Source organism: Mesoplodon bidens (genome assembly GCF_964165515.1).
Source record: "Mesoplodon bidens genome assembly, chromosome: 16".
Lineage (NCBI taxonomy): Eukaryota > Metazoa > Chordata > Mammalia > Artiodactyla > Ziphiidae > Mesoplodon > Mesoplodon bidens.
The window spans coordinates 34,332,915-34,345,767 of record NC_138173.1 but is presented as its reverse complement, the minus strand read 5'-3'; the positions used below and the strand labels follow the sequence as shown (position 1 = coordinate 34,345,767).

General features: G+C 36.4%; 1 protein-coding gene across 3 annotated transcripts in view; it reads right to left on the bottom strand.

The window, feature by feature from the left end:
• Positions 1-11,457, bottom strand: part of LRRC69 (leucine rich repeat containing 69) — a gene marked incomplete at its 5' end in the record, with an annotated part of 117,778 nt that extends 106,321 nt beyond the window's left edge. For all 3 annotated transcript variants that reach the window (XM_081258807.1, XM_081258806.1, XM_081258808.1), the window contains one exon: positions 11,275-11,457. In XM_081258807.1, coding sequence (XP_081114933.1) covers positions 11,275-11,457 — 183 coding nt within the window. The remainder of the gene's footprint in view (positions 1-11,274) is intronic.
• Positions 11,458-12,853: the final 1,396 nt, after the last annotated feature.

Genomic DNA, 12,853 nt, shown 5'->3' with positions numbered 1-12,853 from the left:
CTATTAAATCATTCACCTGTAACATGTACAAATATGTTTGAGTTGGTATTTGAAATATTAATCCTTAAGTTCCTTAAAAGACAGGGAATATTTCCATTCACTGTACCTAAATAGTATATAACACAGTGTCACATTCTGTAAACTAGTTAAAAAAAATAATAATTGAATCAAATTAATAAAAGAAAAATAAGACTTTTACATTTTTTAATTAGTTATGTATATGGCCAAGGTATGTGGGACAGAGCAGCATTAGGGCTCACTCTGCTAATTCTTTTTTTTTTTAATGGACAATTTTTTTAAAAACTTTTATTGGAGTATAGTTGATTTACAATGTTGTGTTAGTTTCATGTGTACAGCAAAGTGAATCTTATACATATATGTACATCCACTCGTTTTTAGATTCTTTTCCCATATAGGCCATTACAGAGTATTGAGTAGAGTTCCCTGTTATCTATTTTATATATAGTAGTGTGCATATGTCAATCCTAATCTCCCAATTTATCCCTCCCCCCCTCCCCCCTGGTAATCATAGTTTGTTTTCTACATGCTTATTCTTATAAATACCGTTTTTTTTAGGAATCTAGCACTGCAGTGCAGTACAATTGCCAAATGCATCTTCTGAGTCCAGCTGGTCCTGAAAGAATTTATTTGAATAACTTGGCTAATTTCAAAACTATTATTTTTCAGTAACTTTTTTTCTTCTTTGCAGTACGCGGGCCTCTCACTGCTGTGGCCCCTCCCGTTGTGAAGCACAGGCTCCGGACGCGAAGGCTCAGTGGCCATGGCTCACGGGCCCAGCCACTCCGCGGCATGTGGGATCCTCCCGGACTGGGTCACGAACCCGTGTCCCCTGCATCGGCAGGTGGACTCTCAACCACTGCGCCACCAGGGAAGCCCTAATTTTTCAGTAACTTCTTAATTCTTAATATTGGGTTGGCCAAAAAGTTCCTTCGGTTTTTAAGTAAAAATAAAAGACATTTGTCATTTTCACCAAGCACTTTACTGAACAACATATTCATCGTTTTATTCCACTACCTTCTTCCATTTTTCAGGCAACTTCATAATTCCATCTTCCCAAAACTTTTTTTTTATCTTTTTGAGCAAAGAACTGTTCCAGGTACCTTTTACAGTCCTCCAGGGAATTGAATTTTTTCCCATAAGAGGAATTTTGTAAAGACTGAAATAAATGGAAATCCGAAGGTGCAATAACTGGTGAATACAGCGGATGAATCAGAACTTCCCAGCCAAGCTGTAATAGTTCTTGCCTGGTCATCAAAGACACATGCAGTCTTGTGTTTCCTGATGGAAGATTATGCATTTTCTGTTTACTAATTCCAGATGCTTTTCATCAAGTGCTGCTTTCAGTTGGTCTAATTTGGAGCAGTTCTTGGAATTACTTGTTTGGTTTTCCGGAAGGAGCTCATAATAGAGGACTCCCTTCCAATCCCACCATATACACAACATCACCTTCTTTGGATGAAGACCAGCCTTTGGTGTGGTTGATGGTGGTTCATCTCACTTGCCCCACGATCTCTTCCTTTCCACATTATTGTATAGTATCCACTTTTCATCGCCCGTCACAATTTGTTTTAAAAACGGAATATTTTCGTTATGTTTAAGTAGAAAATCGCATGCAAAAATATGGTCAAGAAGGTTGTTTTTGCTTATGTGGAAACCAAACATCAAAGCAATTAACATAACCAAGCTGGTGCAAATGATCTTCAACGCTTGATTTGGATATTTTGAGTATGTCGGCTATCTCCCATGTTGTTTAACATTGAGTGTTCTCAATTAATGTCTTGATTTGATCACTATCAACTTCAACTAGTCTACCTGACTGTGGAGCATCATCAAGAAATCTCCAGCATGAAACTTCACCAAACCACTTTTGACACATTTGATCAGTCACATCACCTTCACCATACACTTCTTTTTTTGTGTTTCAGTTTCATTTTTACCTTTCTTGAAATAATAAAGCATACTATGCTGAAAATGTTGCTTTTTTCTTCCATCTTCAATATTAAAATAGCTATACAAAAATTCACCGATTTTTAAAATTTAATTTAATATTTGTATAGAGTACTTTCTTATTACTTATCTATTTTATACATATTAGTGTATATATGTCAATCCCAATCTCCCAATTCATCCCACCACCACCACCACGACCACCCCACCCCCGCTTTCCCCCTTTGATGTCCATACATTTGTTCTCTACATCTGTGTCTCTATTTCTGCCTTGCAAACCAGTTCATCTGTACCATTTTTCTAGATTCCACATATATGCGTTAATATACGATATTTGTTTTTCTCTTTCTGACTTACTTCACTCTGTATGACAGTCTCTAGGTCCATCCACGTCTCTACAAATGCTCCGATTTCATTCCTTTTATGGCTGAGTAATATTCCATTGTATATATGTACCACATCTTCTTTATCTATTCGTCTGTCGATGGTTGCTTCTATGACCTGGCTATTGTAAATAGTGCTGCAATGAACATTGTGGTACATGACTCTTTTACAATTATGGTTTTCTCTGGGTATATGCCCAGTAGTGGGATTGCTGGGTCATATGGTAATTCTATTTTTAGTTTTTTTAAGGAACCTCCATACTGTTCTCCATAGTGGCTGTATCAATTTACATTCCCACTAACAGTGCAGGAGGATTCCCTTTTCTCCACACCCTCTCCAACATTCGTTGTTTGTAGATTTTCTGATGATGCCCATTCTAACCGGTGTTAGGTGATACCTCATTGTAGTTTTGATTTGCATTTCCCTAATAATTAGTGATGTTGAGCAGCTTTTCATGTGCCTCTTGGACATCTGTATGTCTTCTTTGGGGAAATGTCTATTTAGGTCTTCTGCCCATTTTTTGATTGGGTTATTTGGTTTTTTTTAATATTGAGCTGCATGAGCTGTTTATATATTTTGGAGATTAATCCTTTGTCCATTGATTCGTTTGCAAATATTTTCTCCCATTCTGAGGGTAAAAATTCACCAATTTTGATAAGTATTTTTTTTTAATGCACGCTGATATTACAGCTGTCACAATACAGTCTAACAAAGTTGTTTTGAATGAAGTTAAAGACAACTAAGTGCTACTAGAGTCACCTTACAGAAAAAAAAAAAAAAATGAAAGAGCTGTTTGGCCAACCCAATACATCAAGTCAGATTTCTCAAAACAATTATAGTTTCATTGGAAATAGTTTCAAGGTCCAACTAATCTCTAGAGAATCCCTGTGACCTCTAAGACCTGCTCCCTTAGAGCCCAAAATTAATCCCAGTGTCATGAAATTGGCACTTCCTACTCAACAGTATTACAAGGAATCTCTGGCATTCACAGCAGAAGCATTAACAAGGCATTACCCTTTAGCATCCTGTCAGAATCTTCTGAAGGAAAGACTAAAGAAGCAAGTATAAGAGTTCCAAATATTGGAAAAGGGGAATTGCAACACAAAACTCATTCAAGTAAAATGTAAAACTTTCAAGTGTTTGGAAGAACTACGCATTTGTATGTTTGAGTCGGGGTAGAGGCTAAAATTTTCTGAGTAACCAACATGGTTAAGACACTATATATGAGATAAATCAAGGGAGGCACAGAGAGATTATGTGCTCAGTTGGCAAGTGATAGAACAGGGTTGGGGCTCTTCTAGACATCTGACAGCTAGAGGAAGAAGCAAAAGTTCCAGTAGGGGTTCAAGAGGCTTAATGCAAGCTTGGGCATACAAGCAGAGGCAAAGGAGGAATGAAAGTAGTGTAGAATGAATTCACTAGGTGCCTGTGTGCCAGGACAGGATGCAATAAACAAGTATAAGAAAGCCCTGTTTTTATAGCAAAGCCAGGCTTAGAAAACAGGAGGCATTACCTACTTGATGGAGGAAGAGCACATTTCCAATGGATGGGACAGGAGAAAGGACAGGCTTGATGCTGACAAACAGTACAAACGATGTCAGATCCTTTCTGTTCTGCCAGACTTAGTGAGACCCAGAATGCCCAAGGAGGGAGAGATGGGGAAAGTTGCTGCATATGCTTTTCCTCTTGTGTTCCTCTGTATAACTCCCATCCTTCAGATCTTACCTCAGTTGCACTTCTCAGGTCTACCTTCCCTGATTTCTCTGACTACAACTCCTCATAACACAATATAATTCTTCTTCATGACACTTTTCACAATTATAATTTTACATATATTTGTATATTTGATTACCTTTCCCCACTAAACCTGAGAGTAGGGACACATGATGTTTTCATTCTTTTTTGTATTATCAGCATCTAGCAGACTGCTAGTTTACTCCTAGCAGGCACAATAACTATTTGTTAAACATAGAAAAGAAGGAAGGCAGGAGGGGAGGGAGGGAGGGAAGGAGTAAGGGAGGGGGGTGATTGGGTTAGGGAGTCATCCAAAAGGACAGTAAAAGTATGAAAAGGAGAGACTAGGGACGCAATAACAATTTACAAACTACCCAACTCTGCTTAGAGTTGCCTTTGTTTACTGTCAATTGTTTACGGTCAAATAAAAAGCTATGGCAGACCACATCTTTGTCCTGGGCAGCTACATGTGTGAACCACTTAAGGTGAACATTGCTGTACTACCATTGGACTTTATGATGCATGTCAACAATGTTGTACACAATTAGAGATCATGGCTATTTGTTTCTTTGGAGATTTTAAACCTATCATGATCACTAGGGACAAGACAAGGTCTCCACCCTCAAGAGTTATAATAAAGTGCATCTTTGAAAATTGTTGATATACCAGCACTTCATTAGTCCTAGGCCAAATGCATTCACCATAAATTATAGGACATTAATCCATTTTTTTCATGTCATTAGAAGTGACTGAAAATTTCCAGTTTCATTAGTCAAATTAGCAAAGAAAAAAAGAATAGAATCTGTATTCTCTAAAGAATCTCCTTCCATTTTATCATTGTTACTAGTTAGACCACAATAGCAACTCTAATTTATTTCAAAGTTTCAATGTCAGGCATTGAGCTTACATATGTTAACATTTAATTTAATTCCCAAATGAAGACAAAGACCTTACTTTTTTTTCACATCTGTGTCCTCAGGACCGCCATAGACACAAGAAGATGAATGGTAAATATTTGTCAAAAGAATGGATAGTAAACAAATGGAGAGTGGGAACAATTCATGTATTGTTCAAACCTGCCACCTTTAGGCAATCCAAGTTTTGTTTTTAGGAACTATAAATTGAACAACACACCCTGGTGAATTTCACTAAGTGTATAGAATAATAAGACAATACAGCTGAAAATAACCTCAAAAGAGACCTCAGGACTTCCCTGGTGGCGCAGTGGTTAAGAGTCCGCCTGCCGATGCAGGGGACACGGGTTCGTGCCCCAGTCCGGGAAGATCCCACAGAGTGGCGGAGATGCTGCAGAGTGGCTGGGCCCGTGAGCCATGGCCACTGAGCCTGCACATCCGGAGCCTGTGCTCCGCAATGGGAGAGGCCACAACAGTGAGAGGCCCGCATACCGCAAAAAAAAAAAAAAAAAAAGAGACCGCATTTTATACTTGTATTCACTGGTTGACCTTGGCAAATGACTTAATTTTTCTGAATCATAAATTTTATTAACCATATGAGAGTGATAATTATAACTTCCTTGAAAATGAACAAAGAGTTCCTAGCATTATGCCTAGCTCTCAGAGTATGGTGGATGCTGTTATTCTATTTGATACCATTTTGTGAGTGCAAAAATTTTCTAAGTATTGCTTTTGTTTTAGGAAGTTAAATATCAAGACTATTTTAATTCTGTGCATTCTGTGGCAAATATAACCCAAAAAATCAGTATATTGGGGGCAAACTGGACTTCCTATAATGATAAAAGAAAGACTAACACCAAAAGTCCAGCACAGTATAGACCTAAAAGGAAAAAAAAAATAGATAGGGGGAGTTTCAGTCATTATTAAAAGCACGACCTGTAGCACCACAAGAAAGAATTCAAACTAACTTTTAAAAAACACATTCGGGGATTTTATAGAAAATTGTTAGAGCAAGAATCATGATCATCTTTGAATGATCATGTATCACCATGACATAAGTATGACATAAGTATCACCAAGATATGAAGACCACAAGGACACTTGGCAGCATTTCAGCTGAATGCCACAATGCACCCTGCCTGCTTTATCTGCTATATTTTTCTCCTTAGTACTAATACTACCTCATATCCCACTTGTTTTGCATGTTTCTTTCTTGCATCTCTTCTGACTAGAACATAGCTCCATGAAGGCAGGTATTTTCATTTGTTTTTTCTTTTAATTGCCAAATTACCTGAGACACAGATGGTGCTCAATACTTAAGTGTGGCTTTGAATAAATGAAGGCAGAAATTGAGGCCCAGTGAGATTAAATATCTTGTTTAGTTGGTGAGTGGCTGAAAAGGTTGAAGTACCAGGACTTGCAGACAATCTTCCAGGGCTCTTTGCCGCTCTCTAAGCTCTCTCTTTTCTGAAAGTTTTGTCTTCCCTTTCTATTAGCAGCTGGGAGAATGAGCAGCATTTCTGAACTGTGTAAATAATCTCTATCCATCTTTTGAGTGTTTCTAGCACATTTTATTCAAGATGCTTCTAGAACTCCCATTATAAAGGGAAAACAGATTTTTTTCAAAACTCCACAACATTAGAAAGTCTACATGAAAAAAATTGCTAGTTCATAGCAGTGAAACAATAATGCCATTAGCCCGAGTCTGACTTGTAAAGCACTTTAAAGATAGACCACAAGAAGCCTAGTTTCTAATCAGTTGAATTCTTTAAAAGTAAAACGTGACTTCTTCTTTCAAAATAAGGGCTGAGCTGTGCCAACACCCTGTTTAAGGAAATTGAATTGGGAAGTCAAAATTTAGGGTCTCTTCTAAATAGTCAAATGATGAGGAGGAGAGTAATGGGGTATCCACAAGAAGACAAAATTATAATGATCAGACTCTTCGGCTTTTTTTCCTGAGGGAGTATATTTTACAATCTGTAACTTTTTTACTAAACGACTATTAAACAGGAGAGAAGGATACATGTTTTCAGATATGCAAGAGTTCAAAAAATTTAATTACCACATATCTAGACTAGGGTGCTATCTGGAGAGTTATTTCTACAAAGTAAGTGAGTAAAACAAAAAAGAGGGAAAACATGGTTCCAGGAAACAGTGGGTCCAATTCTGGAGCCGCAAAGGGATATCCGGGCTGACAGTATCCAGCAAACCTAGATAGTAATCAGCTTAAATTGGGGCAGGAAGACAGAGGCTCCTGGAAGGAAGTTACTCAAGGAAAAAGCACGTTTGATAGGGTATGTAATATGATCACGTTTAAAATAAAATGAGGCCATGATAAAGGCAAAAGGCACAGGAATAAGTGAAAGACAATTAGAAACTTCAAGGGAACAAAAATGGTATATGAGGAAGAAAGTATAATCATAGTACATTAATTGGTTCCATATAAATGATATTTACTTATTAACAGTATACGTTTTAGAATTCTCCATGAGACAAAGATTTAATCATGGTGATAACTGAATAGATTCTAAATACTATACATCTCATAAAAGTAAGAAGTTTATAATTTGTGAAGAGGAAGAGGGAAGGAGAGCTGAAAGTGGATTACAGATGCCAACATTGCCATCTTACTAAGTGGGGAATAAAAAGAGATTGTAGTTGATGAAAAAAGAAACAAAGGTTGGGAGATTGGGACTGACACATACACACTACTATATGTAAAACAGATAAGAAATAAAAACCTACAGTATAGCACAGGGAACTCTACTTGATACTCTGTAATTACCTAGATGGGAAAAGAATCTAAAAAAGAGTGGGCATGTGTATATCTGATTAACTTTGCTGTCAGCAGAAAATAATACAACATTGTAAATCAACTATACTCCAATAAAAATTAACTTAAAAAATAAACAAAGGTGTAATAATATTAAATTCAAAAGATAACTATGGAGAAACTAAACATATTAATACAAATATATTTGGAAGATGAAGAAGCATGATATCGAAAATGGACAAATCAAGAAAACAAAAGAATTAAAAGTGGTTATAAATAAAGGTCAAAACTGTGGGTGAGGGGGAGTGGAACAGAAGAGAGTTATTTTTTATTATAAACCGTTTATATTATTTGATTTTCTTAAAACAATGCACTGTTATTTTAATGGAAAAAAAATTCAAGCAGAGGTGGAGAATTGGCTCTTGGTTCAGTCAAATTTTAAATTCCTTTGCAAAGAAACTCCTCTGTCTCATTAGAAAAGTCCATATCTCAAGGATGTCCACTCTTACCAGTATTATTCAACATAGTTTTGGAACTCCTAGCCACGGCAATCAGAAAAGAAAAAGAAATAAAAGGAATACAAATTGGAAAAGAAGAAGTAAAACTGTCACTGTTTTCAGATGACATGATACTATACATAGAGAATCCTAAAGATGCCATCAGAAAACTACTAGAGATAATTAATGAATGTGGTAAAGTTTCAGGATACAAAATTAATGCACAGAAATCTCATGCATTCCTATACACTAACCAAGAAAGATCAGAAAGAGAAATTAAGGAAACAATCCCATGCACCACTGCAGCAAAAAGAATAAAATACCTAGGAATAAACCTACCTAAGGAGGTAAAAGACCTGTACTCAGAAAACTATAAGACACTGATGAAAGAAATCAAAGATGACACAAACAGATGGAGAGATATACCATGCTCTTAGATTAGAAGAATCAATATTGTGAAAATGACTATTCTACCCAAAGCAATCTACAGTTTCAGTGCAATCCCTATCAAATTACCAATGGCATTTTTTACAGAACTAGAACAAAAATATCTTGAAGATTGTATGGAGACAGAAAAGACTCCAAATAGCCAAAGCAATCTTGAGGGAACAAAATGGAGCTGGAGGACTCAGGCTCCCTGACTTCAGACTATACTGCAAAGCTACAGTAATCAAGACAATATGGTACCAGTACAAAAACAGAAATATAGATCAATGGAACAGGATAGAAAGCCCAGAGATAAACCCATGCACCTATGGTCAACTAATCTATGACAAAGCAGGCAAGCATATACAATGGAGAAAGGACAGTCTCTTCAATAATTGGTGCTGGGAAAACTGGACAGCTACATGTGAAAGAATGAAATTAGAACACTCCCTAACACTGTACACAAAAATAAACTCAAAATGACCTAAATGTAAGACCTAAATGTAAGACTGGACACTATAAAACTCTTAGAGGAAAACATAGGAAGAACACTCTTTGACATAAATCATGCAAGATCTTTTTTGACCCACTGCCTAGGGTAACAGAAATAAAAACAAAAATAAACAAATGGGACCTAATAAAACTTAAAAGCTTTGCACAGCAAAGAAAACCATAAACAATATGAAAATACAACCTTCAGAATGGGAGAAAATATTTGCTAATGAATCAACAGACAAAGGATTAACCTCCAAAGTAAATAAATAGCTCACATTGCTCAATATCAAAAAAAACAAACAACCCAATCAAACAATGGGCAGAAGACCTAAATAGACATTTCTCCAAAGAAGACATATAGATGCCCAAGAGGCACATGAAAAGCTGCTCAACATCACTAATATTTAGAGAAATGCAAATCAAAACTACAATGAGGTATCACCTCACACAGGTCAGAATGGCCATCACCAAAAAATCTAGTAAAACTAATTGCTGGAGACAGTGTGGAGAAAAGGGAACCCTCTTGCACTGTTAATGGGAATGTAAACCAATACAGCCACTGTGTAGAACAGTATGGAAGTTCCTTTAAAAACTAAAAATAGAACTACCATATGACCCAGCAATCCCACCCCTGAGCATATAACCTGAGAAAAACATAATTCAAAAAGACACATGCACCCCAATGTTCATTGCAGCACTATTTACAATAGCCAGGTCATGGAAGCAACCTAAATGCCTATCAATAGATGAATGGATAAAGATGTGGTACATATATACAGTGGAATATTACTCAGCCATAAAAAGGAATGAAATTGGGTCATTTGTAGAGACGTGGATGGATGTAGAGACTGTCATACAGAGTGAAGTAAGTCAGAAAGAGAAAAACAAATATCATATATTAACGTGTATATGTGGAATCTAGAAAAATGGTAATGGTGAACTGGTTTGCAAGGCAGAAATAGAGACACAGATGTAGAGAACAAACTTATGGACACCAAAGGGGGAAAGCAGTGGGTGGTGGTGGTGGTGGGAGATTGGGATTGACATATATATACTAATATGTATAAAATAGATAACTAATAAGAACCTGCTGTATAAAAATAAATAAATAAAATTCAGGGAAGAAAAAGTCCAAATCTGTTCTACAAATGCACTTTTGGAAGCTATTATTAAAGGGGGATTTTTTGAGTATTACCGTATTTCTTGGAAAGATATGGCCACAGACTACAAACTCAAATAATTTTGGTAAACCTAAGAGGAAATGAGGTTGGTGAAGGTAAGAAAATAGTTTTGTTTTTTTGTTTTTGTTTTTTTTTTATATAACTCTGAACTCAAGAGTAATGAACTACAGTGACTTGGCTGGTTATAAGGTTGTTGCAGCACTGATGACAGTTTAGAAGTGAAGAAAAAGAAAACTGCAAAGTTAATATCCCTTGCCTTCTCCCAACCTCAAGATTTTAGCAGCTGGAGTTTCACATTGTTCAGCAGAAATGTTTAACACAAGCATCTGGGATTCATTCTGTTGCTCTTTAAGGATATTCTTTATTTAAAATACTAACCTTCTTTTAAAGACTACTTCAGAAGAAATGAATGTTCCCTCCTTCCCATTTCCTGCCAACACTCCATTTCAATGTTCAGCCTGCTCTAGGAGATTGAAAAGAACTCCTTTCTTACATCAGAAATATCTCATTCCATATGCAAAAGCTTCAGGATAGTCCCTAGGGTGAACAGCATCGCCAGGATCCTCAAACCCACTTCCAGATGGAACCCCCAAGGTAGACAAGTAGATCCAGGCTCCCAACCCCTTTCCAGATGACAGCCTCCAGAAAGATGAGTGTGGCAGAGACCTAACCCTCTGATTCCAAATGTGGGTCACAGAACACATGGATAAGTTGAAACATCTTCTCTCCCTACCATATGTAATTCACTAAGGGAGAAAACCTGCTGATCCCTTTCCAGCAACCATCCACTTTAAGTCTTCAGGGAGCTAAGTCTCCAGAGATTGAAGGCTTCTTGTTTTCTCAACTCTTTTCTCTCTTCCTATTTTCCATCCTCAATTGAAAAAGATAATGCTGTTCCTCACCTGGGTCAAGGTGCTTATCTCTGGGCACACTCTGGGGATTCGGTTGTTCTGAAGGTCTAGAGTCTTCAAGCCAGGCAGTTTTTCTAACATTGAGGGCATCTTTGTCATGTTCTTTCCATTTAAGGTAACAATTTTAGTGCTTTTATCGCCCTTCAGTGCTCTTATTAACAACCTTTCAGCCATGGGCTTGGAAGAGAAATACCTTCTTTATTACGCATCTTTAGAACCTCTAATTGCAGAATTGGTGTGTCATGGAAACAAAAACATTCTGAGATCTACCATGTTGAAGGTGGGAGGCATTAGATAGTTTCCTGTGTATAAGGTATGGAAGGAAAATAACTGATTCCGGGTTTGGGGCAGGAAATGTACAAGATGAGCCTAGAATATCTTGTGCCAGAGACAAAAGTTACCAAGGACTAATGAGATTACATCAAAGGACACAGAAGCCACTTCTAAGGGCTCCCACTAGTCTAAAATGGGAATATTTGAGAATCAGAAAGAATGATGAGTGGACCGAAACATCAAAATAATTAAAATCTATGAATTCATAATGGTATTATAAAAATAAAAGAAACCCATTGACTATCTTGGGACTTGCTAGGGAACCAACTCATAAGACTGAAAAATGATAAAGGAAAAAAAAATGAAGCATTCATTCTGCTTTTCCAGTACAAACTGCATTTTGGTGTAACCTAATAAAGTTCTTACTCATAGAAAAATAGAAGCCAATAAATGAGGAAGAAAAAAAATAGATTTAGAAAAAATCACCATTTTGGTAAATCTAATAAAATAATGGATATACGTAAAGATCATAATTGGGTGCTAAAAGCATTAGGTGAAAGGTTGATGAGGAAATTTGCAAGTAAGAAATCAGGCTAATAACTTAACCTACTAATCAATTTTAGCACCACTAAAATTGAGACAATCACATATTTTTTTAAGTCTCATGATGTCATACAATAAAAATTACACAGTGCCACCTATAAAATATTCTTGCCTAAAAACTGAATCTGAGTTAATCATGCTTCTATATCTAAATACCATTTACAGAAAATATGAGGACTAGAAAACAAGCTAAATTAATCTCAGACAAGCAGTCAGCCAAATCTAGAACATGGGAAATTCTGCAAGGCAAATGACACAATGTTTAACCAACAAATCAATGTCATTAATAAAAAGAAGGGGAAACTGTTATGAAATGAGACTTAAGAAAAATAACAGTCAAATGCAATCTGTGAATCTTGTTTGGATCCTTATTTGAATAAAAATATTTCTAAGTCGACTGAGGAAATTTGATCATGGACTGGGTATTAGATGATAGGAATTGCTAATTCTGTTATGTGTAATAATTACATGGTGGTAGTATTTTTTTAATGTACCTAACATTTAGAAATGCATCTGAATTTTCAAGTGAAAAGCCATGATGTCTTGAATTTTTTTTTAAATAAGCAGGGCAGAAACGTGGGTGGAAGAAACAGATCAAATAAGATTGACCAAACATTGGTAATTATTGATGCTCAGTAATGGGTACATAGGGGTTGATTATACTATTCTTATTATATTTTGCATAATATTTGAA